We start from the raw sequence: 26,418 nt of genomic DNA, 5'->3' as shown, positions 1-26,418 counted from the left end.
CAATCTAGATTGACTGCACTGGGCCTCTAAGCTTTACTGAATAACTGGGCCTTCTGGGATATGTCAACACATTATTAAAGGACGACTTTTTGGGAGAATGATGATTTGCAACAGACAGTGCATTTCAGTATCACAAAATCAAAATACAGCCAGACTGGCCTGCTACTGTCCCTTTCTAGACCTTATAAACTGTCGAGGGTACACCCACAACTGATCCAAATGGAATGAAACAGTCAAATCACAGGGCGTTGTCCCATTATTCAAATGACATTTTTTACTGCAGTTTACAGCTTAGAGTAGACTTTTGTACTCACCATAATACAAGTATTCATTGCATTGTGGCATTCTAGGCTACACTAGTTACTTTTATTGTCCCTCAACAAGATCAACAGGGGAGCTTTTGAGCTGCATGTCTTATCTTCACTGTTCTTTCATACACAATGACACACCTGGCCTCTTCACTGCCAATCAGCTATTCCTCCTTGTTCTTGTGGATTTATATTGAAAATGTATGCAGCTTTGAATATTTGTCTAGTTAACCTATTGCAGATCATGACAAACGATCCACCTAACACTATTGTCACTGTGAATGGTAGATAGAGGGCAGGATATACAGTTAGACTTGGAGACTATATTAACCTGTGGTATAGTTAGCTGGCGGAAAAGTACCAAACCACCTTGCTAGAGGGGGTGCATGCAAGCAGAAGAGTAAATGACCCTCCCTTGTGCCCAATAAAAAAAAACACAACTCTCCCCAAAACAAAACCCTCCCCTATTTTGCACCCCCAACCCATTCACAATGAAAATAAAGATATTGCAACTCTGTGTTTGTATAGTATGATTCTAGTCTGTTCCTGAGCACATGGTGGTCCCGAGTAGTTTAGAATTAATCAGTCTTACTGTGAGCCACAGCCTTAGAATAGACTTCAGTGATATTTGCCATTTTTTGAAGTTACCAAACACAGTAATGATTGGGCAACAATCAGGCTTTCAGGCTGAAAATGGTATGGGTTCCCCATAATAGAAATGTGGTAGGCTAGGCCTACTCTAAAATGTGATCAGAACAAAATAAATGTTCACAAATCAAATCAAATCACATCATTCACATTATATTTGACCTCATGCACAGTATCTTTAATCCATACATAGCCTACACACAAAAAGGCATGATAGTCAGGGCACAGCACCCCAGCACCCCAAAAAGCCATTCACAGATTCCCTATGGCTCTGACTGAGATTAATGTAGATGTGTAATCTTAGTGGAATGTACAGATCCTAAGTGCCAGCTGTCTTCTGAAAACATACACATAAGTGTAAGCTCGCACAAAACAATAAAAAAAGACTAATCAAAATCCCAGCTATGTGCTTACAAGCTGCTGCAGCAAATTGCAAACGTTTATATCCCCTCCTCATGGCACGTGGACGCAACATGTATTTAAGTATACTGTGAAACAGTGTATTTAGAGTTTCTTTTTAGTTTTAACTAGGCCTTTCTCCACCAGGCATCGGTAGAACTCCTGGATGTATGTGTACACACACTTCCAGTCAGGCTCACGCATCCGCAGCAAGTCTTCAACGTCCAGCAGAGGGGGGCAATCTGCCAGCCTCCTGCAGCCAAGAGAGAGAAGAGAAGAGGAGAGAGACACAGGCCTGAGCAATCACAATCCGTATGTCACCAGGCAGGATCTACTGGCAGCTGAGTTAGAGGACACTACAGGGGAGTTCTTTTCAAAAGCGTTTTTGCCAAGTATAATCTATCCCTGCACAGCCCTTGGGTCCTTCATGTGCATAAAGTAGGAGAAGGCACATTTTGTCAGAGTAGGTTTCTGTGGATATGTGTGTGTTTCAATGTTTGTTTAGAACAGAAATAGGGAACTTACTCTGCAGTGCTGAAGGCCAGCTCAAAGTTGTCCTTGCGTGCGTTGGGGTTGAGGATGGAGTACTCAAATGCATCTGGGAAGAACCTGTGCACCAGCGCACAGAACGCTATGCCATCACTCCAACTGGAGGAGAAGTTGTGGATTTCCACCCCCTGCATGGAATAAGGGAGGAAGGGACAGAGAAAGAGAAAAACAAAGAGCGCAGGGAGAGTGTGGATTTACAAAGACAATTATATAGTGAAGTAAGGTTGGTATGCTGGGGACACAACAGAACATTCATGTAGACATAAGATGGAGAGTGTACATATTCCCTGCCGTTCTGGGTGGCATCCTGCTTATGCACAACATTTGCATGTCCTCCGGTGAGAACCTGCCTGAACTTGTTGAGTGCTCAACACATTTCCCCCTGGTGCACCTTGCCTTTTGTTGTTTCCTTACTGATAATAACTTTGTACATGTGTGCGTTCATGCAACAACCACACACACACCATTTGCCATTAGACATAACTGTCTGGAACTGGAGTTGTTGACATCTTTTGTATGACTAGCAACAGTTAGTGAGCATATGCTCCTTTACAAGTGATCCCTAGAGACGGATTAGTACATCAGCTGCACTAAGGCATACTCCAGTGACTATTATGATGGAAAGAAACGGCCAACACAGAGTCCCCGTCCCAGCAGGGCCCGATGAGTCCGACACATCTGGATGACTATGTGTTGATTTTCTCTCCACATCAAGGGCTCCCGAGTGGCACGGTGGTCTAAGGCACTGCCTCTCAGTGCTAGAGGTGTCACTACAGACCCTGGTTTGATTCCAGGCATGTTTTTTAAACAACTAATTGACCTACGTTGGTTCAATTATTTGAATTCCATTTCATTCGTTTTTTTCCTGTGAGCTCAATGTGCAGTCTCTCTAGAGTGAAATCAGATCATGCCCGGACTGTGCAACGTAGTAGGGAGTTGTAGTTTCTAACAGGCCAATATTCTACATTGTTTAGGGCATAAAACGTCTTATGCACTAACGTTGTATGGGAACGTTGTAGGAACATTTCTCTGTATCAGTTGTCAGTACAACGCCTGATGGAACCAAAGAAACGTTCTCCCCAAAAAAGTAATATTCTGAGAACATTGTAAACAAGTAACGTCTACTTGACATTTAGGGGATGTTCTCCTAACTTCAATGACAAAACATGCTAAAAAGGATCTCAGAAGGTTTTTTACTAACATAGATAGAATGTTCCCCTAACTAACGGAAAACTGGACACTCAAACATTAGGGGAACATGACTGGTAACATTGCAAACATGTTCTCTCGCCCTAGAATTGTTAGCTGGGCAAATCCTTCCAACGCAGAGGAACTCTTTTTCACAGCCCTTACCTATACCTAACCAGCTCCATTGTTGGTTGAGTTAATCATGTACAGCCCCCCAGAACTCTGTGGGAACTTTACATTTAATTACAATATGCCTATGTAATTGGGGGCAGCTGTATAATATTCCCTGCTCTTCTGAGTGCTACCTCACTCACCTGTTTCTGTGCATGAGTAGATATGTTGTTGCATATCCTTCGGTCAGAACCTGACAAAACTTCTTGAATGCAGCAACATATCCCCCCCCGGCGCACCTTGCCTTTTCTTGTTTCCTTACCGATACACGTGTGTGTTCAAGCAACAAAACCACACACACAGACTTACACACAGTATTCAACATCATTTGCAATTAAACGTCATAACTGGAACTGGAGTTGTTGACGTCTTTCCTAACTAAGATTGAGGCCAGCTTTTGTTTGACTAGCAACATTTAGTGAACGTACACTCCTTTACAGAGAGACCTCCGATGCTTACCTCATATGGTTCGGTTTTGGCCCTGCACCAATCCAGTAACATCTGCTTGACATTTTTCATGTTGGGTGCTGCAGCGACAGGGGAAGACTGATGGGCTGTTGCGATAGCTGGGTTGGCCATGCTAGGGAGAGAGGATAAACACGTTATTTAACACATTCTTAGTGCCACCATGCTGAACAGACGTAGACATGCAGAATTGGATCAATCACACGTGAAGCATGGTTGACTGTTAGCTCAATGACTCACTCACCTGCTAGTTGTCTTAGACAAGGAGCTGGTGGTTGACGCAGGAAATTGGCTGTGCACTGTAGAGAAACAGAAGGGGATAGCAAGAAAGAGGCAGGGCGTGATTTTGAGTAGGGGAAAAGTTAATCTCTCACAATTCTACTTTGATTTGAAAGCTTGAAGCTTGAAGTGTATGCGTGTATGTGGCATGCATGTGTGTGTGTGTGTGATGTGTTCTGGTGAGGATATGATACTCACTGTGGGATTTAGGCTGGTGATTGCTGGTCTGGCCCCTGTTCATTCCCATTCGTCCTGTGCCTGCTTTACTCAAAGCCTGCTGTCTCAGGTCATCTTGCCGTGACCCCCGCTCTTTCTCTCGCTTCTCTTTAGAGAGGAGAGATGTAGAGGGAGAAATAGCATTGTAGTATAGAAGAAGGACAGTGAGTAGACATTAGAAATTATTGTCAGTAGTTATAGGTACTAGAGGAGCTGTGAGTGAGAAACAAAAGATGTGATCCTGTCAAATTTCACATTGAAGTTCTCTCTGACCTTACCTCTCTTCTTCTTGAGCAGGTCCCTCAATGCAGCGCGGATCATTCGCCTTTCATCAAAATCCACAGCCTTATCCAACTGTCAAAGGTAAACACACGTAAAAACCAATAGATGAGAAGGCCAAAATCAACCCAACTACTGCACGTCTATGTGAAGTACGCACCACGAGTGCCCCACCAGTTTATTCAGGACTTCTTCATCCTCAATAGCAGCTAGCTGCTGACTGGTCAGTGTGCCTGACGACGTGTCGCTGGGGGTCGTCTCGGAGGCCTCGTTGGCAGACGCAGCCCCCACTGCTCCCTCATCAGGTCCCGCCTCCATGTCCAGTATACTGTATGGGGCTTATAAAGGAGGTGGATAATGGAGATAATAAGGGGGCTCCAATGGCAAGAACTCCTAGACAAATATCTAAAGAGCCAGAGCGAATAACATTGTTAGTTTGATTATCATCCATCATTGATGGATCCATGGAAAGCAGCTGCATAGTTGGCAGACATACATGGGCCTACATAAAACATAGGATCATCCATCTCTCTTTTCCCATGTGGCAAGACACGTGGTCAGAGGAGGAGGACAAAGTATAATCATTTGGTGGGGGCTTATATTGGTCCTCTTTCACACATGCACAATTGTGTATTAATATACCTGTGAATTGGAAATATCCCAGAGAGACCCTCAGAGAGTGGGGTCAGAAACAGGGTCTGCCATTATCAATGGTGACCCTGGAGCAATTAGATGCCTTGCTCTATTGCACACCAGATGTGCAACCTTTTGGTTACTGGCCCAACACTCGTACCGCTAGGCTACCTGCCACCCTGTTAGTGTGACACGTGTGCGTGTGTGTGTTTACAGTATTTGTGTGCTAGAGAGGAAAAAGATGTGTAGGTGTATGGAGAGGAGAGGGATAGTTCTATCTATAGTAGCAATTATCAGTACATACTGTACCATCATTCATAAAATATAGTTTAGAATTACCTCCATAAAACTAACAGGGTGAGGCAGCATTGGCATTTTAAGTTTCAACACCCAGTGATGTGCAGAGAGCAGAATTGTCATAATGTAAATGTGTAATACCATCTGTTCAACCTGTAGTCTGTTCAGCAATCTGAACATAAACACTGGGGGGGGGGGGGGGTCTAAACAGACTTTTTTTTACCCGTTATTTTACCAGGTACGTTAACTCAGAACACGTTCTCATTTACAGCAACGACCTGGGGAATAGTTACAGGGGAGAGGAAGGGGATGAATGAGCCCATTGTAAACTGGGGATTATTAGGTGACCGTGAAAGGTTTTGAGGGCCAGATTAGGAATTTAGCCAGGACACCTGGGTTAACACCCCTACTCTTACGATAAGTTCCATGGAATCTTTAATGACCTCAGAGAGTCAGGACACCCGTTTAACGTCCCATCCGAAAGACGGCACCTTACACAGGGCAGTGTCCCCAATCACTGCCATGGGGCATTGGATATTTTTCTGACCAGAGAAAAGAGTTTCTCCTACTGGCCCGCCAACACCACTTCCAGCAGCATCTGGTCTCTCATCCAGGGAATGACCAGGACCAACCCTGCTTAGCTTCAGAAGCAAGCCAGCAGTGGTATGCAGGGTGGTATGCTGCTGGCCAGGACCAGCCCTGCTTAGCGTCAGAAGCAAGCCAGCAGTGGTATGCTGCTGGCAACTGGATGCTGCCGACATAAACCATGCTGCTCTCGAGAACTGTTTGATTTAACTCTGAAGTGCCCTTCTTATTCTCTCAGCAACCGGCCTAGAGCAGCACACAAACAGTATAAAACAAATATAGTAATAATATGTACAAATATAGTAACGTAGCGTCGCTAATTTAAACATCAATCATCCATGAAATTTGCACAAGTACATAGAATGAGAAAAATAGATGGATAAAACACAGACGCACAGACTGACATAAACATCCAAAAAGTAACTACACATACAGTACACAAAGCATAACGTCAAATCATATAGAGGAAGATAAACCCACTGGGCACACCACGTTATTTCAACATGGATAATTGGGTCATATTTGGTTGAGAGGTTGATCAATGAGATGTGAAACCAAGGTATATAAAAGCCATTTTTCTCAGTTCCACTCTATGAGCAGTTACTGCCTTTTTGATTCGTAGGGCATCATAGACCTGCGATGACCTATGCCTGCTGTCTTGAACATGCCTGCTTTATATGATAACATAAGAAGATTTATAGTTACAGTAACCTCAAAATGTGACCATGGATGTGTTACTCATTTTAAGGTTAAATGTTTAATTTGTTGGTAGTTTGCCTTAACCTCAGGCCTTTCACTGTATTAAAAAAGTAATATTGAATGTGGTTGTCAACGCAACCAAATATCAACGTTTGATGAAGATTCATCTTCTGCTTGGATAGTTCCATCTATAGCACTGACTTAGTTTGGCTTCAATTCCAGTTTGTCTACAAACTAATAATTGATATGTTAGATTCAGGTCTCCATCTCAACCACACATCTAAGCCCTTTCCTGCAGTCAATGACCAATTCATTCATATTCTTCATCATTTTATAATGAATAAATATATATTAACAATGAATATCTGGTGTTTCTATGTCAAACAGTTTAGTTATATTTCAGTCTTCTGTGATGTAGTATATAAAGTGTAATATTGACATGCAAACTCAACATTGAATACATTTGAACTCTATATCTGACATAGTAAACGTGTCTTCTTTTCATAAGCCCGTAACCATGTGTGAGGTGTATACTTTTGTTTCCAAATAGATTTGTTGAAGACCCTGATTTAGCCCACTGCAGTAAAAAGTTAAAGAATCGGACTAAATCAAATCAAAGTTTAAATCCACATTAAATGCTACTATGTATATAGGCCTAAATAGCATCATTGATGATGCATGAGTGGTAAAGTAGTCACATTTCATTTGCTCTGTTAACCCTAGCCTTTGGAATGACTTAAAATAGCAACAATTAATCTATTTCATTCTTAAGCAGAGATTTCACAACAATCATTCTCCTCATAGAACATAGACAATCTGTGTTAAACATCATGGCTAAGCAGGGCTGAGTTTGGTTAAAACCCTGGACGGGAGACTAAATGGTTCTATAGCTGTAGATACAGTGCCTTGCGAAAGTATTCGGCCCCCTTGAACTCTTGCGACCTTTTGCCACATTTCAGGCTTCAAACATAAACCAGTACAGGTGCATCAAAGCTTTGACCGAGGGACTGGAGAACAGCTTCTATCTCAAGGTCATCAGACGACTTTTAAGCAGCCATCACTAGGCGGCTTCCACCTGGGTTACGTAACCCTGCACCTTAGAGGCTGCTGCCCCATATATATATAGACTTGAAATCACTGGTCATAATGGAACACTAGTCACTTTAATAATGTTGACATATTTTCATATACTGTCTATGCCACTCTGACATTGCTCATCCTAATATGTATATATTCCTTAATTCCATTATTTTACTTTTAGGTTGTGTATTGTTGTGAATTGTTAGATATTACTGCACTGTTGGAGCTAGAAACACAAGCATTTTGCTAAACCCGCAATAACATCTGCTAACCGTGTTTGACAAATACATTTGATTTGATTTTGATTACAAGGTTTTTGTATGTTGACATTTGGTTCCCATGACATAATCCTGTGGTTGAAATTTCACCATTAAAACAACCATTGCTTTTAAAAGTTTTTAAAATCCATATATTTTTTCACAATATGTTGACAAATGACATGGAAACAATGTTGATTCAACCAGTTAGTGCCCAGTGGGAAGGCTGTTATAGGAATTGAGACTAGAAGAGACAGCATGGGAGTTAGAGTGAAAGTGTCACAGACCTACCTGTTCACTGGGTTCTGTCGGTGTCTTTAGGGGACACAGCAGCAGCTGTTTGCGGCAGGTGATGAAGACTTGCGTTTCCCCTCGATGTTCAGTACCCCTGTCCCGCTCTCTCCTCTTCCTCAGACTTGCACAAGGGAGTGCTGAGCCCTAACACCACACCCCCTGCCTCAGCGTTGGACCAGAATGGATGTTTTGGGGGGGAGGAGAGGGGTACTGGTGAAAATAACTACTCAGGGCAAGGAGGAGGGAGGAGAACAGACTGAATCGTGGGACTGTCTGTCCTCCTCTTACTACTTCCTTCAAAGCTCTTCTCCTCAATGGACTCTTATGTCATGTAAAACTTTATGAGGCTTAACTAGATAGATTACCATGTCTTTGTAATGACACCGTTTTGACACAAAGCTCTTTATCAACTCAGGGGGGTGAGTGAAGTGTTGTTTAGAGAGCCCTATATACAAATGATGTGAGAGTAAGCGGAAGGGTGAAATGCTGAGCAGAAGGGGGAGCAACAACACTACCTTATTCAGGCAAAAAAGCCAAGGAGTTGTTCAGCGACATCACTCTGTTTGCAGAGCCAAGACATCCCTGTATGGGAAGAAAGAACACACACATATTTGGCAGAGAATTTAGATAAAATAATCTACTCTCATTATGTTATTTCATACAACAAGGTTGACTGTGGGATTTTGAGGTCAAACATATCAGTAACCAGGGAAATGGCCCCACCATGTATGTGGTAAACTGAATAAAATTCCTACAGTATTGTATACCGGTAGTCTGGCTATTTATTTTACGACAGTGTGTTTGGGCTGTTTGTTCAACTGTACTTTGTGTGTTTGCTTAATGTGTCTAGACATGCCATTGTCCATTTTGCTAAACTAAAATAAGACCGGAGACATGTTTTTGAACCAGTATATTTGAGCCAACCTTCCATGATTGTAAAATCAATACAATAAAATAATTATTTTTACATGTAACGTTTTCAGACAACATCAACATATACATACATATACATAAGAGCCATACGCTGTAAAGGCAGCATTTCCATAACTCGTCAGTGCAATATGTGCGTTGCTCTGCCCTTATAGCCAGTCAAAGACAACCTCTGTGTGAACAAGCAGCCTGACTAGTCAAACCCAGAGTTGTCAAACTGACCCAGTCTGACAAATCAAACGCAGATCTGTGATGCTGGTACAGTTTAAATAGGTACTCTTAAGGGCTGTGTGATTAAAAAGTATCTTATCATAAATTCAAAGTTGCTAAACAAGATTGGCCTTTCGATCAGTAGGCTATTTAACAAACAGATTATAACAGTTGACCAGGAGACAAACCGTGGTTGTGGGCAGACATGCTTTCAGCTATTTGATCTCGCTTCAACTGCCAACTTAAGTCATTAAACAAATGGTCTGCAACAAAACTGTTGAAGACTGAGGTATTTAACTACCATCAATAACATGATCCTCTCGTTAGAACTCTGTGTTAAAAAATGTTTTGGAATGGCATTCATCTTATCTTCATTCAAATTACTAATTTATCAGGTTGAGGCTGGAACAAATCATTGTGTCTACTGCTGTACATATGACAACATATTGGGGGAAAAACATCAGGCGGGTATAACAAAAAATATATAACAATTTCCAAATAGTCTATCAAAGGCTAAGGGGGGCTAAGTCTCACACCTGAAGGTTCTTTGACTGGGAAAGGAAGATTAGAAACAACTTCATTCAACATCTTCACTCAACATCTTCACAAGGTCCTTTCAGTAGCACTAGCCTTAAGATGGGTGTAATTGAATGACTGTATATGAATGGACAAAGCCATTGATCACGTGACACTATTCATTCCTATGTGAAGACTCAATAGCGCACTTGATGCACCCATCCCATTAGCGGGATAATTTGTCAACATCCTCTGAATTGCAGAGTGCCAAATTCAAATTAAATTACTAAAAATATAACATTTTCATGAAATCACAAGTGCAATATAGAAAAACACAGCTTAGCTTGTTGTTGATCCACCTGGCGTGTCAGATTTCAAAAAAGCTTTTTGGAGAAAGCATACCAAGCGTTTATGTAAGGACATCTCTCAGACAAAACATTACAAACGGCTAGCAGCCAAGTAAATTGGTCACGAAAGTCAGAAAAGCAATAAAACGAATCGCTTACCTTTGATGATCTTCAGATGTTTGCACTCACGAGACTCCCAGTTACACAATAAATGTTCATTTTGTTCCCTAAAGATTATTTTTATATCCAAAATACCTCCATTTGGTTGGCGCATTATTTTCAGAAATCCACAGGCTAGAGCGGTCACGACCGGGCATATACTATTCCAAATAGTATCCGTAAAGTTTGTTGAAACATGTCAAACGTTTTTTATAATCAATCCTCAGGTTGTTTGTACAATATATAATCAATCATATTTCAACCGGACTGTACCTTCTTCAATAGGAGAGAGAGAAAATGTCTGCTCCAAGCTGTTGCGCATGCAAAACACTGCTGGCACCCAGCCATACAATGACGGGATGTGATCTTTCTCGCTCATTTTTCAAAATAAAAGTCTGAAACTATGTCTAAAGACTGTTCACAACATGTGGAAGCCATAGGAAAATGAATCTGGTTGATATCCCTTTAAATGGAGCGAAGGCAGGCAATGGAACAGAGAGCTTTCAGGAAAAACAGCACTTCCGGGTTGGATTTTCCTCAGGTTTTTGCCTGCAATATCAGTTCTGTTATACTCACAGACAATATTTTGACAGTTTTGGAAACTTTAGAGTGTTTTTTCGATCCTAATTATATGCATATTCTAGATTCTGGGCCTGAGAAATAGGCAGTTTCATTTGGGTATGTTTTTCATCCAAACATCAAAATACTGTCCCCTACACTCAACAGGTTGAGTCAGTTAAAGGGCCTCCCGAGTGGCGCAGTTGTCTAAGGCACAGCATCGCAGTGCTAGCTATGCCACTAGAAGTTCTGGGTTCGAGTCCAGACTCTGTCGCAGCCGGCCGTGATCGTGAGACCCATGGGGCGGCACACAATTGGCTCAGCGTCATCCAGGTTAGGGGAGGGTTTGGACGGCAGGGATGTCCCTGTCCCATTGCGCACAAGCGACTCCTGTGGCGGGCCAGGTGCAGTGCACACTGACGCGGTTGCCAGGTGTACAGTGTTTCCTCCGACACATTGCTGCGGCTGGCTTCCGGGTTAAGTGGGCATTGTGTTAAGAAGCAGTGCGGCTTGGTTGGGTTGTGTTTCGGAGGACGCACGGCTCTCAACCTTCGCCTCTCCCGAGTCCCTACGGGAGTTGCAGCGATGAGACAAGACTTGGGGAGAAAAAGGGGTAAAAAAATATATTTTTAAAATTAAGTCAGTTAAGATGGCATCTCATGGAAACATATCATATCATATCTATTCTGGTTAGTGCCAGTTTGTGCTGAAGGGAGTAGCTCACAGCGTTGTACGGGATCTTCAGTTTTTGAGAATTTCTCGCATGGTATATATAGCCTTCATTTCTCAGAACAAGAATAGACTGACGAGTTTCAGAAGAAAGTCTTTGTTTCTGGCCATTTTGAGCCAGCAATCGAACCGTCAAATGCTGATGCTCCAGATACTCAACTAATCTAAAGAAGTTAGTTGTTCTTTCAAAAGCAAGGACATTTCTAAGTGACTGCAAAATGTTGAAAGGTAGTGTACATTAGTTGGCCAAGTGACAGACCAGTTGACTAGACCTCCAGTTACTGAGTGACTTCTGACCTATGTCAGTGCTCTGGACACATCATGCAAGAGCTTTCCAACTTCAAATAAGTAGTTTTAGTTTCTGATCAAGGTCAATTCTGGTAAGAGACATACTACAGCTTTTGTATTCAATTTAGTAAACAGAAATCCAATAACTTCCTCTTTGTACTGTGTAAGAATCATAAAGAGGACAAAAAAAGTGTTACTTACAGAATAAAAAATAAATGAAAGAAATAACACTGCATCATAAATATTCAAAAATTCAAATGGAGTTACAATAACACTGTCCAGCAGAGGTCAGTTATAAAGACTAAATGTAATGTGGCACCCTCTGAGTGGAGAAGACATTTCTGTTCGAGTGGCGGTAAGGAGAGAATGATGAAATACTTTTAATGGAGTGTGCTAAAGATGAGTGAGACTCCTTAGAGAGTGGATAGGCCTTATAATAGACATTTGCTGCAGTGAGAACTGCTGTAAAGGTAGGAGGTTATTAAAATGATTATAATAGGTTCCTTTTATTAAGAGGAAATGAAGGGAAATGCAATAAGGGGTCGTTGAGTGGGACAAGGTGGCTCCCCTCAGATCTATGCCTCACTATGCAGTAGATTAATAACATTGTGGCTTATTGGCCGCCATGCCTACAAACAGCCAGGAGATATGATATGCTGAACCTGTTAGCTTGAATGTTTGTAAACTTCATCTAGACAAAAGCTATAGCACTATAACAAATGCGGAACACCCATTTTAAGATCCCCAAATAAAAGCTGCCAGAAAACCTCTTTCCCAGTGATACGAGACCAGGGGAAGGTTAGGTAACATTACCATACGTTTTTAAAACGTATTTGTTTCTATCCATAAGAGCAGTGTTCCTAGTCCTTCCCACCCAACCATCCCACTGAGCACTCACTCAGAGAGAACATTTTCACAGTGGAGTAGTGTGAGTAACAGTGCGTGATATCTCATGAGATGTATCACATAGTTTGTGTTCTCATGCATGCATACCAGTATGTGTGCATGTATGAGTATTAGAACAGTACAGACTCAACTGTCCCTTTCCTAAAGGCATCTGTTTTTTTAGTCAGCTGACTTCTGTTCCATGAGACCATGGCTGAAATAAATACATTGGCACAGTGAAGAGGTAAAAACAACCAACCAAACAAGTTCTGTCACTCATGTCGTCATCATCAACTATGACATCATGAGGTCACAGACCATTTCCTGAACCTCTCCACAGAACCACCTGACTTAACTAACCCCAAGGACAGGAAATCTCTCTCTCCCCCTCGCTCTCTCTCTCAGTCCATCTTGTCCTCTCGTTTCCCGGCAGCGTCTACCCTCTCCTGCTGGTTTTGGGGGGGCGGTTGGAATGCAATATCCTCCTCCCTCACTCGGCTGAGCTCCCTGGCTTTAGCTCGCCGTGCATCCAGGTAGTTGGAGATGAACTCAGAGTTCTGGTAGATGAGCATGCCAGAGAGAGTAAGAGCCACACCGGCACAGCTGAGCGCTGACATCTCGTTGCCGAACAGCAGCTGGGAGAGCAGCAGGTTGCCCACCACACTCAGGTTGCCCAGGATGTGCAGGGTGACGGCGGAGGTGAGGGTTATGACGCAGCAGCTGGCCAGGTTGTACATGACAGAGCCCAGGCAGCTGAGCAGAATGAAGAGCCACAGGTTGTGGTCGTAGTGCATTGGAGACTCCAGCACGGCCCAGTTCTCCAGGGCCAGAGCAGCTACGGCCAGGATGCAGAAACTGGGGATAGACATCAGGTACAGCAGGAACACAGAGTTGATTTTCTCCTCCTGGAGCAAGATACCTGAGAGACACACACAAAGAAAAGCACATAGAGAGAAGCAGAATACAAACAAAGCAGTCTCATGACAGACTAAACATTATAGCGCAAACACAAGGTTTGGTTTTGGGTGGCGGGATTAAATACAAAGATAAGAGAGGATAGAGAGAAATAAAACAATCATACAAAACAACACTGTAGTTCCACATTCATATCATTGAGATGTGTTATATTTGTGAAACAACACGTCAGCTAATTGCATGGATACCAAGGAAGTGAGCCTCCTTTAGCAAAATAACAAGACACGTGCACCACTGATGTGTCATATAAAGTAAACAAGTGAGACCTTTGCGAAGGTAGTTTGAAAATAGCTGCTGAAACACGACACGACACCATCCAACAACATTGGTATTTCAGGGTGGTGGTTCTGAGTGAGTAGAAAATATTTTAACATAATGTCAAATCTGCCATGTTCAGAACATGGACATGTCATAGGTTTGTTTACTTAGAATGGATTTCACATCATGAGACTAGCAGGTTCATTATCAGTACAGCACTATACAGTACACTAACAAAACAAGTAGAGAAAATATATTAACAGATTCATACTGTTCAAATACAGGAAGGAAATTAAGGAACTCTAGAGAGTTTTAAACTATATTTTTCATAGCTGTCTATTTAGCACCACAAACCGATGCTGGAACTAAGACATAAACAAACGAGAAAATGTTCATCCAGATGCAGCGCTCTTAGTGGCCAGTGACATTAATGCAGGTAAACTAAAATACATTTTACCTAATTTCTGGGACTGAGCTCCCTGCCATCCAGGACCTCTATACCAGGCAGTGTCAGAAGAAGGCCCTAAAAATTGTCCAAGACTCCAGCCACCCAAGTCATAGACTGTTCTCTCTGCTACCGCACGGCAAGCGGTACTGGTGCACCAAGTCTGGAACCAACAGGAATCTGAACCGTTTCTACCCCCAAGCCATAAGACTGCTACATAGTTAGTTAAATAGTTACCTAGACTATCTGCATGGACCCTTTTTACACTAACTTTTTTGACCCATCACGTATGCGCTGCTGCTACTGTATATTATCTGTCACTTTATTCCTAGTTATATGTACATATCTACCTCAATCACCTCGTAACCCAGTACATCGACTCGGTACTGGTACCCTGTGTATATACAGTAGCCAAGTTATCGTTACCCATTATGTATTTATTATTACTTTTATTATTATGTGTTTTATTCTTCTATTATTTCTGTATTTTCTTTCTCTCATCATAGTTGGGAAGGGCCCGTAAGTAAGCATATCACTCTTAGTCTACAGCTATCATTTACAAAACATGTGACATAATTTGATTTGAAAGTATGACAGTAACAAAGTTATAGGACTAATTCCTGGTAAACAGGATGGAACTCTGCCACAGAACTAGAATGAGCTCTCTGCCTGGTTTACCTGTCAGGAATGAGTCCTTTTGATAAGTTTTTATTGGGTCAGCCCTGTCAGTAGTTTTGAAAGTGTCCTTAGCAACAGGCAACACAACACCTCTAGCTAGACTGGGTGTGTTACTTGGTAACTCAGGGCAGCAGTAAAAATGTCCAGCACTGACTGCAGTGTGGGAAGTTTATATGGGATTGGAAGAAACACCAAATATACACTCTGACTGATGTCAGAGAATTTCGGTTAGGGGACATATTTTCCACTCTTTTGAAAGGAAATTATTTAAGTACACAGGGACATTTCTGATTTGTCCTCCAAAATCTGATAGCACCCATATGTTCATATTGCTTAGGGGTCGTTCCATATAATTTCCATGACTTCTGACTGCACCCCTTTTGATTTGAACAAAACCTTCCGTACATGTTTGCTCATGGTAGAAGTAGTCCGAAAGTGACTTTTTGGACCTGAATACCAAAAAACAATCAAGAGAAAAAAGAGGTGCTTAAAGTTGACACATTTTGCATACCCCACCCGAGCATGAGACATGTCTTCATCACTGAAAAAATGTAACGGTTGAGTATAATATCATTTGAAAATGTACAAACAGGGTTGTCAAATGTTTTAAGTTTTAACGTCAATTATCTAAAAAAGCGTAAACTAAGATTGTGTTTATATACATTTTTAGCTTTGACCATATTTTACATCATCTGCGGTGTTTGTGTTGTGCCTGCCATCAGTTGAGACACAGCATACTCTTGACTACAGGGTGAGTGTCATGTTTTGGCTGATAATGTACTAAAATGTGAAAAAAGTTGAAATGTAAACTTTCAAATGGTAGAGTATCAGAAAGATGATAAAAGATCATAAAAGCACAGCCTCCCCTATTCCCTACTAAAACGTACAGCACACAACGAACCATCGAACATTGTCCAAATAGTATTGTAGGCCTACGTAAATCCATGACTCTTATATTTACCATGCGACTCACATAGACCTACACATAATAAACCATAGGCCTATAATTAAAAGACTATGAGACTAGAACATAATTGACATTTTAACACATCAAATAACGTTGACTTGAGTGAGAATATCCATTGTTATAAATTAAATGATCAATCTTCCATTGGAAACCTATTGAAATCCTAGAAATATAGATAATAGGATAGACATTCCCATTCAAGTTGACATTCGACAGTGGGTGGACCATCAGCCATCTTACTGGTAGTAATTAGAAGTTTCAATTCAATTTGAATGTCAATTGTGTAGCAGCTAAATTGTAGCAAAGATGGTCTATTATTCAGTATTAACAAGATATTCGAGTGACCGCTCTAGCAATGGAAATGCATGTCCTCAAACATAGAAAGCAGGTGAGAACAGGTGGGACCATTCTAGCCAATGAGAGGGCAGATATGTGTGTGACTACCAGGCCAAAGAGATTACTCATCTTTCTGTGTGTCATTATAGCATGGGCGGTGCCATTGAGGCTAGCTATCTCCATTTTAAAGAAGTACATTTTCTTCTCCATTTGCTGATTGCTCCCAACTCATAGGAATCCCCACCCAGTGTACTCCTTTAAAATGGGTGAATTCCTCAACAGCAATGTCCATGCTAAAACAGGTTATATCCATGATGAGTCCTCTATCTCTCCCTCTATGACAACAGGCACAACTCCAGTATAATGTTTCTTTCAAATTGCCACATGGGTCCACCTATATCAGTGCATTCATAATTAACAACCAAACCATAACAAAATGTATTTATTTGCTCAAATAAGCCTCACATAGCAGATTAGCAATTACATTTTCCTTTGACCAAATTCAACACTCTTTCACTGACCTCCATACAAAAATTCCTCACTTCGTGGGCTTTTTTCTTGGACAGATTTTGGGTGGAGTAAAACCTTTCTCTTTGCGTCTTCTGATTGCAGGGGTCTGAAGGGATAGGTCCATTATATTAATTATATTTCTATGATTGTAATTATACCCAAGAGTATGCTGTCGCTCAATCGATGATGGGCACAACACAAATACCTCAGATGATGAAAAATAGGGTCTAAGCTACAACATTAGTGAAAATGAGAAACATCTGAGTTTACACGTTTTTAGATAATTGATGTTAAAACTTTAAAATGATTGATGTATTTTTTTATATTTCTAGAAATCATAAAACAGTTTGACAACTCTGTATGTAAACTTCCAAATGATATCAAACAATCTTTTTCAGTGATGAAGACATGGTAGGGTAGGGTAAGCAACATGGGTAATCTTTGAACACCTAATCTCCTAAATGTTTTGGCATTCAGGCCAACTTTCTGACAACTTCCACCATCGACAAACATGTAAGAAAGGTTATGTTCAAATCAAAAGTCAGAAAGTGATTGAAATCCTTAGGAACGACCCCTAGGGTGACAACAGAAGTTTATTATACAGTTCAACATTTATAAAGTGATGACCAATATGTCAACCACCATCAGAGATGCAACATAACAACTATCATAAAGACAATTTGAAGGTAGCAGCTGTGACTCACCTTGCTGGATGGATTTGACACCTCTCAACATTGTCGCAGCGAATACGAAGAAGCAGCCTGTCTGGTCGTACTGGACCTCGCCCATGATGCTGAACGAGGCTCCCAGACAGATGGGCATCATGGCTGTGTATTTGAGGATGTGGTGTTGCTTGCCCAGGATCAGAGTGGAGATGGCCAGGGTGAAGATTGGCGTGGTGGTGTAGATCATTTGGGCAAATGATAGCTGGACATAGTTCAGACCCACGTTGCCAAATGCGATGCTGGCACAAAATGTCAAGCTCAATAGAAACACCTTGCATTTGGCGCTGGTGGTAAGGTCCTTCTGGTTGTCAACCCCACCGTTTTGCTGGAGCATTCGCAGTTTAATAAGCCCATAGTCCACCACTATCGCTGTCAACATGTGCAGGGCCGACAGCAGTAAGGGGTACCTGAAGTTGTACACTGCAAAAATCCATTTGTTAAGACTGGAGATGGTTGTCCCCGTCACAAGCCAGACAATGACAGCGGACAGAAGGTGCAACATCTCCGCCTGTGGCCTTTTCCCAGTCTCGCGCCAGGTCGCCTTGCATTTAGGGAGGCCATCGGTGCTAATCATGTTGATTTCATCCTCGTTTCTGTAAGGCAAACACATCTTGACTTGGTTAAGCAATAACTAGCCAACTAAACTCCACTCCATGATTCACGATGGAGTTGAGCAGTGACTGTGTGGGCGGGCTGGAGTTCCAACATCACATAAAATGAAGTTTTTATCAAAAACTACTGTTTTCAGCACCCAAAGAATAGCCCGCAATTACACAGAACAATTCTTTGGGTGCTGAAAACAGTCGTTTTCAATAAAAAATTAAATTTGTCATTCAATCTTTCTTGGAGGAAGATTGAAAAAGTTAAGTTTATTCCCTTGAAATACAGTGCCTTCAGAAAGTATTCACACCCCTTCACTTTTTCCACATTTTGTTGTGTTAGAAAGTGGGATGAAAATGGATTTAAATGTTTTTAGTTTTTATTATCTACACACAAAAAATCTAACATTTGTAAAAATAAAAAAATATGAAAAATAAAACACTAATATATCTTGATTACATAAGTATTCAACCCCCTGAGTCAATAGAGGTTAGAATCACCTTTGTCAGCAATTACAGCTGTGAGTCTTTCTGGGTAAGTCTCTAAGGGCTTTGCACAACTCGATTGTACAATATTTGCACATTATTCTTTTAAAAATGATTCAAGCTCTGTCAAGTTGGTTGTTGATCATTGCTACACAGCCATTTTTAAGTCAATTTAAGACAAAACAGTAACTAGGCCACCCAGGAACATTCAATGTCATCTTGGTAAGCAACTCCAGTGTATATTTGGCCTTGTGTTTTAGGTTATTGTCCTGCTGAAAGGGGAATTTGTCTCCCAGTGTCTGGTGGAACACAGACAGAACCAGGTTTTCCTCTATGATTTTGCCTGTGCTTAGCTCAATTCTGTTTTTGTTCATCATAAAAACTCCCTAGTCCTTGCCAATGACATGCATACCCATAACATGATGCAGCCACCCACCACCATTCTTGGAAATATATAGAGATGTGCTCAGTGATGTGTTGTGTTGGATTTGCCCCGAAAAGAAAGCTTTGTATTCAGGACATAAAGTTAATTTCTTTGCCACATTATTTGCAGATTTACTTTAGTGCCTTGTTGCAAACAGGATGCATGTTTTTTTTTAAAATATTTGTATTCTGTACAGGCTTCCTTTTTTTCACTCTGTCAATTAGGTTAGTATTGTGGAGAAACTACGATTTTGTTGATCCATCGCCAGATTTTTCATATCACAGCCATTAAACTCTGTTACTGTTTTAAAGTCCCCATTGGCCTCATTGTCAAATCCCTGAGCGGTTTCCTTCCTCTCTGGCAACTGAGTTAAGAAGGATGCCTGTATCTTTGTAGTGACTGCGTGTATTGATACACCATCCAAAGCGTAATGAATAACTTCACCATGCTCAAAGGGATATTCAATGTCTGCTTTTTTATTTTATTTGACCCATCTACCAATAAGAGCCCTTCTTTGCAAACCATTGGAATACCTCCACGGTCTTTGTGGTTGAATCTGTGTTTGAAATTCACCGCTCGACCGAGGGACCTTACAGATCATTTTATTTGTGGGGTACAGAGATGAGGTAGTCATTCAAAAATCACGTTTATCAATATTATTGCACGCAGAGAGAGTCCATGCAACAAATGATGTGACTTGTGAAGCAAATGTTTACTCCTGAACATATTTAGGCTCGCCATAACAAAAGGATTGAATACTTATTGACTCAAGACATTTCAGCTTTTCATTTTGTAATAATTTGTCCAAATTTGGAAAAACATCACTTCTTTATGAGGAACTTTATGAGTCAAAATGCAAGCCAAGTGCAATTCTCTGCAAGGCGCGGGAGATCAAGTGCAACTACAATGTATTGTGTGATATCAATTCAATGCATGGGCGAAGTTATAGTGGGCAAAGTTCGATTTACAATAAAATGACTAAAAATTATAGGCTCATTACATTGACTGGAAATAAATGGGCAAGACAAAATACTTATTAAGTGCCTTTGAATGGAGTATGTTAGTAGTTGCCAGGTGCACCGGTTTGTGTCAAGAACTGCACCGCTGCTGGGTTTTTCACGCTCAACAGATTCCCGTGTATCAAGAATGGTTCACCACCCAAAGGACATCCAGCCAACTTGACAAAACTGTGAGAATCATTGGTGTCAACATGGCCAGCATCCCTGTGGAATGCTTTCGACACATTGTAGAGTCCATGACCCAACGAATTGAGGCTGTTCTGAAGCTGTTTAACTCAATATTAGGGAAAGGGGATACCTAGTCAGTTGCACAACTGAATGCATTCAACCAAAATGTGTCTTCCGCATTTAACCCAACCCTTCCGAATCAAAGTGTTCTTAATGTTTTGTACACTCGGTGTAGTGGCGACCCGTCCTTCAGGGCAGGTGGAGTTGCCTGTTTTGCGTGTTATTTTGGCATTAAAAGGTGTCACATATCAGTTTGCAAACAATGTAAAATAAAATAAAAAACATTGAGTTAATAAAGCCACATACAAACATGGTCTATTTTTTGCTTTCTTGAAAATTCAAGCCCATTGGGTGCTGCCATAGAGTTACATTAGGAGTGCCCATCCAAAAAGGCTCAAGGCAAACACCACACACAACAAAACACCACTCCAACGAGTGACCACGGGCAGACGGCGCTGTGAGTGGAATTAATTACCCTCACAGCAAGACCAGCAGCACAAGATGTACAAGATGAGAGAGAAACCCGTTCTTCTTCCAGAACAGTCGTAATGTTCCTGAAGCTGAAAGGAGAGGAAACTGAGAAGTTAACACGGGAGATACTGGAGCTATCGGAAGAGCTAAATTAATCCGCTTCAATTGATCCCAAACAGTTCAAGCCACTAACTACCCAGGCTGACTCGCAACAATAAGGATGGAGCCTCACCTTCATTAATAATGGCCAACTCACCGGCCACCCATAGCAGGCACATCTCGACTAGTCAGCCTGAGTGGGAAAAGCTGGTGACAACCAGAGATGATAACCTTCAGTCACAAAGGCAGTGTGATAAGACAGAGCAGCTCATTGAAAACCTTAGGATCAGAGGGCTCTCCTTCTCAGACCAGTCATCCTCATCATCATCATCATTTACTAAGTCAACCCCTCGACATCGTGAGTCATCGCACCAGTGAAACCAGTCGACTTCTCATTTCAGAACTCGGAGCCCTAAAGCATCACCCAGAGGACTGACTTCATAGGATCACCAACGTCAGCCCTAACCTAACCGCTGTGGTCAGCCTACACTTGATTGCAGTCATCAGCCCACACCTGATTGTCGCCGTCGTGACTACTCACCTGACCGTTACGGTCAGCCCACACCGGATTGCCGTCATTAGCCCACACCTGACTGTCATCGCCGCGACTACTCACCTGACCGATGCTGCTGCGACTACTTACCTGACCGCTATGGTCAGCCTACGCCTGATTGTCGTTGTAAATCCTCAACTGATTGCCATTGTCATCCCACGTCGGACTGTCGCCCCCGCAACTACTCACCTGACCGTCGCCACCACGACTACTGACATGACCATTGTCATCACCCCTCAACCGACCATCGCCACTGCGACTACTCGCCTGACCGTCGCTGCCCGGCCTACTCACCTGATCATTGTTGGCACTCACCTGTCCACTACCGCACACCTTCTCCACCCAGCCGGGAGTGTGTCTACCGTGGACCAACTCCTACTATCCCCAACTTCATCAATGAAGACCCACAAGAGTTTGCAAGGCTGAAGTTGGCCCTCGACAATGTGCTGCCTGTAGATACAACAGAGTGCTTCAACTTTCAGATATTGGTGGACCACTTGAAGTTGGAAGAGGCTCTGCTAATTTACGACTCCTACTGCAAAGCAGGTACCCATACAGTGACACCATGGATTCCCTCACAGAACTGTATGGCCAGCACCACCAGCTTGCCCTCAAATACACCACCGGGTCAATGGATGGCCCCAACATCAAGAGCGGTGACACCAAGGCATTCCAAAGATTCGCTCTGACGGTGTGTCATCTTGCGGAGCGGCAACAAGTCACTTTACACGTACACCCTGTTGAACGACAAGTCAGAGTGCACAGGCCTCCTAGGCAATCCTGAGGACTTGGCACGGTGCGTCAAGATATCCTCGTCGTCCATGGAGCTTCTGTGTGAGTTGCCCCTGTTAGTCAACCAAACAGGTCCTTTTACATTCACAGAGCGTTCACAGCTGGGTGTTGCACCGCATAACCTACCGGACAAAGCCCTTCAGAAAAGATACTGGCACCTCAAATGCCTACCCCTTCAACTGCTGGATCAGGTGCAGCCATTAATGCACATCAGATCAAACTATCCCCATCTAATCACCCCAACAGAACCAGTGCATTTGGGTCACCCTTGCAAAGCTGCCACCATCAAGACTGAGCTCAGATGGACCCTTTATTTCACTGCACAAATCACTTAAGAACAAATTCTTATTTACAATGACAGCATGTTGGTTAACTGCCTTGTCCAGGAGCAGAACAACAGATTTTTACCTTGTCAGGCCAGGGATTCGATCCAGCAACCTCCCGGTTACTGGCCCAACGCTCTAACCACTAGGCTACCTGACACCCCTTCAAGGGCCTTCAAAGGGTCTTCAAACTTCCACAGATGTCTCAGGTCACACTGCTAAGGTGTTACGTCAGGTATTCACGTCTTCAGTGATGCCTCAGAACATGCGTACGGTGCCGTCACGTACCTCCGTACTGAAGACACCAATGGACTGCATTCCTTGCAGCAAGATCAAGAGTGGCCCCAAAACGAGAACAGTCAATGCCAAGACTCAAGCTTTGTGCTGCACCCACCGGTGCCCAGCTGGCCGTGGTCATCAGAAAATAACTCACCTTGGAAATCCATGAGGTCATGTGTAACCGATGTGAAATTGCTAGCTAGTTAGCGGTGGTGCACACTAATAAAGTTTCAATCGGGTGATGTCACTTGCTCTGAGACCTGAAGTAGTTGTTCCCCTTTGCTCTGCAAGGGCTGTGGCTTTTGTGGAGCGATGGGTAACAATGCTTCAAGGGTGTCAGTTGTTGATGTGTGCAGTGGGTTCCTGGTTCGATCCCAGGTAGGGGTGAGGAGAGGAACGGAAGCAAAACTGTTTAGGCCAGTGCTTAACCTCCTCAATACTAGGTTAATACTTTTGAGATAATATTCTATTATTCTATAGGAGATGCAGAAACTCATGCAGAAGACAATTTGAGGTGCCGGTACTCAGTTCCGGTGAGCTCTTGCCCGAGTCAAGTACAGTGCTTAAGTAAAAAGACAAATAATGTCCCATTTAGAACACTGACAAGTAGAACATAATTTGTTTTTTTTGTTTGTTTTTCTTGCTTAGTCTGCGCCTACACAGTCCCAAATCTCTACGTCAGTTTACACTTCTTGTTCCATTTATAATGTGGGGAGGTCAAAATAACTAAAAACGACCAAATATATGAATTTTTAAATGCTGATAACCTCACCTTGCCATTATCATTCACCTGATGATAAGACATGCAGGGCCGGCTCTAGCCTTTTGGGGGCCCTAAACTAGATTTGGTTGGGGGGCCCCCCACCAAGCGGAGGGAAACATTTACGTTTTAAAGTACATTTCCTGCAGTTCTACACATTTTGCCATGGGGCGGACAAAATATTCTGCAATATTATAACACATTTCATGCAATTCTACCCATTTTGCCATGACTTGTGCCATCTTAATATCTGAGTGAGAGTGACAAACAAAATCAACGGGGGCCCCGTGGAGGTCAGGGCACCTGGGCACATGCCCGGTGTGCCAGGTCGGTATTCGACCATGATTACTACTGTACAAGTTTAGATAAATGGATAGACTAACTTACCAATCTACAAATTGTAAGCTGACATGGCCAATTACCTGATTGTCAGGGACTTACAAAAGAAGAGAAAAACTGCTGATGCACAACCACATTTCAAACTTGCACCTTGTGTATTCTACTATTCTAAAAGCCAATTTAGGCTTGATCCAAACATGTATGGAGGGTGTGATGCAATTGCGGAGCCATGCAGAGACCAGATCAAGCTCTGTACCACATCGCTGTGCACCTCTCAAATTTGGTAAAAATGCAGGGGGCTCCGTATAGCTCCGCCTTGACATGATTGGTTGATGGTAGGTGGGGGCGGTACATCCTGTATAAACACAAACTTCCTTCCTTGACAACTCTCTTCACAATAGCTCTGCTAATTGCAAGAAGTATGAAAGCCCTGAAGTCTACATTACAGTATTAATTGTATCTTTACTTAACTAGGCAAGTCAGTTAAGAAAAAAACAATTATTTTCAATGACAGTCTAGGAACTGCCTTGTTCAGGGGCAGAACGACAGATCTTTACCTTGTCAGCTCAGGGATTTGATCTGGCAATCTTTTGGTTAGTAGTACAACACTATAACCACTAAACTACCTGTCACCCAAAGGCTACCTGCCGCTGTATGGCCACTTCAGACGTTGGATTGGCCATGAAAAGCATTTTTACTCTCAACAGTAAGTTGAGACCCGACTGAGTTCCTAAAAAAATAATTATATATATGAATGTAGGTTTGTGAGCCCCATAGCAGCCAGGGGCCCTAAGCGACCGTTTGTCGCTTATGCCTGGAGCCCGCCCTGAATATATTATTGGGGGGTCCCTGGGTCACCAGTTTGCCTGGGAGGGGGTTTCCTGGGCAAGAAAAGGTTTAAGACCCCTACCATATAAAACTCCAGACTCTTCTACAGGTGAGTCTGTAATTGGTTACAATTTCAAATCCAAAAGTTATGACAGAGAAAAGTTTCCAAAGAGTATTGCATTTGCTACATTCAGCTGCATAGCCAGCGGTGGGGATGCTGTAAATATTTTTGCCTGAGCTGGCCTTGCAAATTGATATCTGTCCTTATCTGTCATCTAATACAGGACTATTAAAGTCCCAGTGCCAATTTGTTTTATTAATAATACCCCCCCCCCCCCCCCCCGATTTTTCAGAGGGCACAATTACTTCCCGCGGCTATATTTAGCTGGCTACATATCTCCTACTGTTGTTAGCCAGAATGAAGTCGCCAGCCAGGAATGTAAGCAAGCCTCCGCTCTGTAGCTGCAGTCGCAAGTAGCTATCGAAGATGAATTCATGCGAGGGGTCTCATGATTAAATAGTAGCAGAACTACGGCGATTCATTTAACCCGCTCAACAGCTAGGCTACACAAGAGACATGAATCAGAAGGGGGTAATTGTTCACTTCATTGACCGTGGGTCATTACGATGCAAATAAATTGTTGTCGGCCCCGCAGAGTCCTACACAGCGTATTTAGTGCACGGATCTAGCTTCATCATGCTTTCCTTCATCCAGCGCGAGCGCGGTGTAGAAAACCATGATGTGTCTATCAACTGAAGTTATTATAACCTACTCTGTCCTCTCCGTATACATAGGGCGGCAGGTAGCCGTCCTAACGGTTAAGAGCGTTGGACAATAACAGGAAGGTCACTTGTTCAAATCCCCGAGCCATCTGTCGATGTTCCACGGAGCATGGCACTTAACCCCAATTGCTCTGGATAAAAGCGTCTGCTACATGATGTACATGTAAACCTAAAACAAAGTCGGAATAAAATATTAGACCTGATAAACGACGAAACAGAATCGTCAGCTACCACTGCAATGACAGACCAGATTAAACAGCAAGTGAAACATCCTCACCATACGCACATTTAACATCACGCGGCAGCCTAACGCTATTGCCTATGCTTTTTGGTTACATTTACCTCTTTCTTTGTGGATCTTTGGCTTGGTAACATCACAAAAACATCCCGGGCGCACATAGCGGAATGCTTGTCTGCCTCGTTATCGCCCGATCAGCTGTGCGGTCACGTCACTGCAATCACCCTCTCTTCATTCACTGGGACAGTCACTAAGAAAAGATGACCTCGGCGAGGACAAAAGCTGACCGCGGAAGAAGAAGCATTACTCTATTATGCAGTGTAAGCACACATGG

General features: G+C 42.5%; 2 protein-coding genes across 4 annotated transcripts; both read right to left on the bottom strand.

Moving 5' to 3' along the window:
• Positions 1–1,110: 1,110 nt before the first annotated feature.
• Positions 1,111–8,730, bottom strand: LOC124048844 (smoothelin-like). Its single transcript, XM_046369963.1, has 8 exons — positions 8,345–8,730; positions 4,677–4,840; positions 4,502–4,577; positions 4,206–4,331; positions 3,973–4,027; positions 3,723–3,843; positions 1,881–2,032; positions 1,111–1,608 (listed from the first exon to the last, which is right to left on the bottom strand). Exons 2-8 carry the CDS (start codon positions 4,818–4,820, stop codon positions 1,461–1,463), a joined length of 822 nt encoding a protein of 273 aa, XP_046225919.1. The 5' UTR covers positions 4,821–4,840; positions 8,345–8,730; the 3' UTR covers positions 1,111–1,460.
• LOC124048843 (solute carrier family 35 member E4-like) lies at positions 8,364–26,418 on the bottom strand. 3 transcript variants are annotated; one of them, XR_006841317.1, is made up of 5 exons: positions 26,189–26,417; positions 17,843–18,456; positions 13,330–13,888; positions 8,863–8,929; positions 8,364–8,506 (listed from the first exon to the last, which is right to left on the bottom strand). XR_006841317.1 is itself a non-coding variant. In XM_046369962.1 (4 exons), the coding sequence occupies exons 3-4, from the start codon at positions 18,435–18,437 to the stop codon at positions 13,371–13,373; spliced, it is 1,113 nt and encodes a 370-aa protein (XP_046225918.1). In that variant the 5' UTR covers positions 18,438–18,456; positions 21,095–21,179; positions 26,189–26,418; the 3' UTR covers positions 11,578–13,370. The 3 variants fall into 3 exon arrangements, 2 of the variants coding, with proteins under 2 accessions (XP_046225918.1, XP_046225917.1); XM_046369962.1 differs by lacking the exons at positions 8,364–8,506; positions 8,863–8,929 and adding an exon at positions 21,095–21,179 and having other exon boundaries at positions 11,578–13,888; positions 26,189–26,418; XM_046369961.1 differs by lacking the exons at positions 8,364–8,506; positions 8,863–8,929 and having other exon boundaries at positions 11,578–13,888; positions 26,189–26,416.

The sequence above is a fragment of the Oncorhynchus gorbuscha genome, linkage group LG11 (assembly GCF_021184085.1).
Source record: "Oncorhynchus gorbuscha isolate QuinsamMale2020 ecotype Even-year linkage group LG11, OgorEven_v1.0, whole genome shotgun sequence".
In the NCBI taxonomy this organism is placed as follows: domain Eukaryota; kingdom Metazoa; phylum Chordata; class Actinopteri; order Salmoniformes; family Salmonidae; genus Oncorhynchus; species Oncorhynchus gorbuscha.
Note: the sequence above shows the minus strand (reverse complement) of the source record. Positions and strands in the feature narration are given on the sequence as shown.

Coding starts and splice junctions, on each gene's coding strand:
- LOC124048844 (XM_046369963.1), bottom strand. CDS start 4,820: ATGGAGGCGGGACCTGATGAGGGAGCAGTGGGGGCTGCGTCTGCCAAC. Junction 4,578..4,676: donor AAGAAGTCCTGAATAAACTG/GTGGGGCACTCG, acceptor TACCTTTGACAG/TTGGATAAGGCTGTGGATTT. Junction 4,028..4,205: donor TCACCAGCCTAAATCCCACA/GTGAGTATCATA, acceptor GTTTCTCTACAG/TGCACAGCCAATTTCCTGCG.
- LOC124048843 (XM_046369962.1), bottom strand. CDS start 18,437: ATGATTAGCACCGATGGCCTCCCTAAATGCAAGGCGACCTGGCGCGAG. Junction 13,889..17,842: donor TGTCAAATCCATCCAGCAAG/GTGAGTCACAGC, acceptor TGTGTCTCTCAG/GTATCTTGCTCCAGGAGGAG.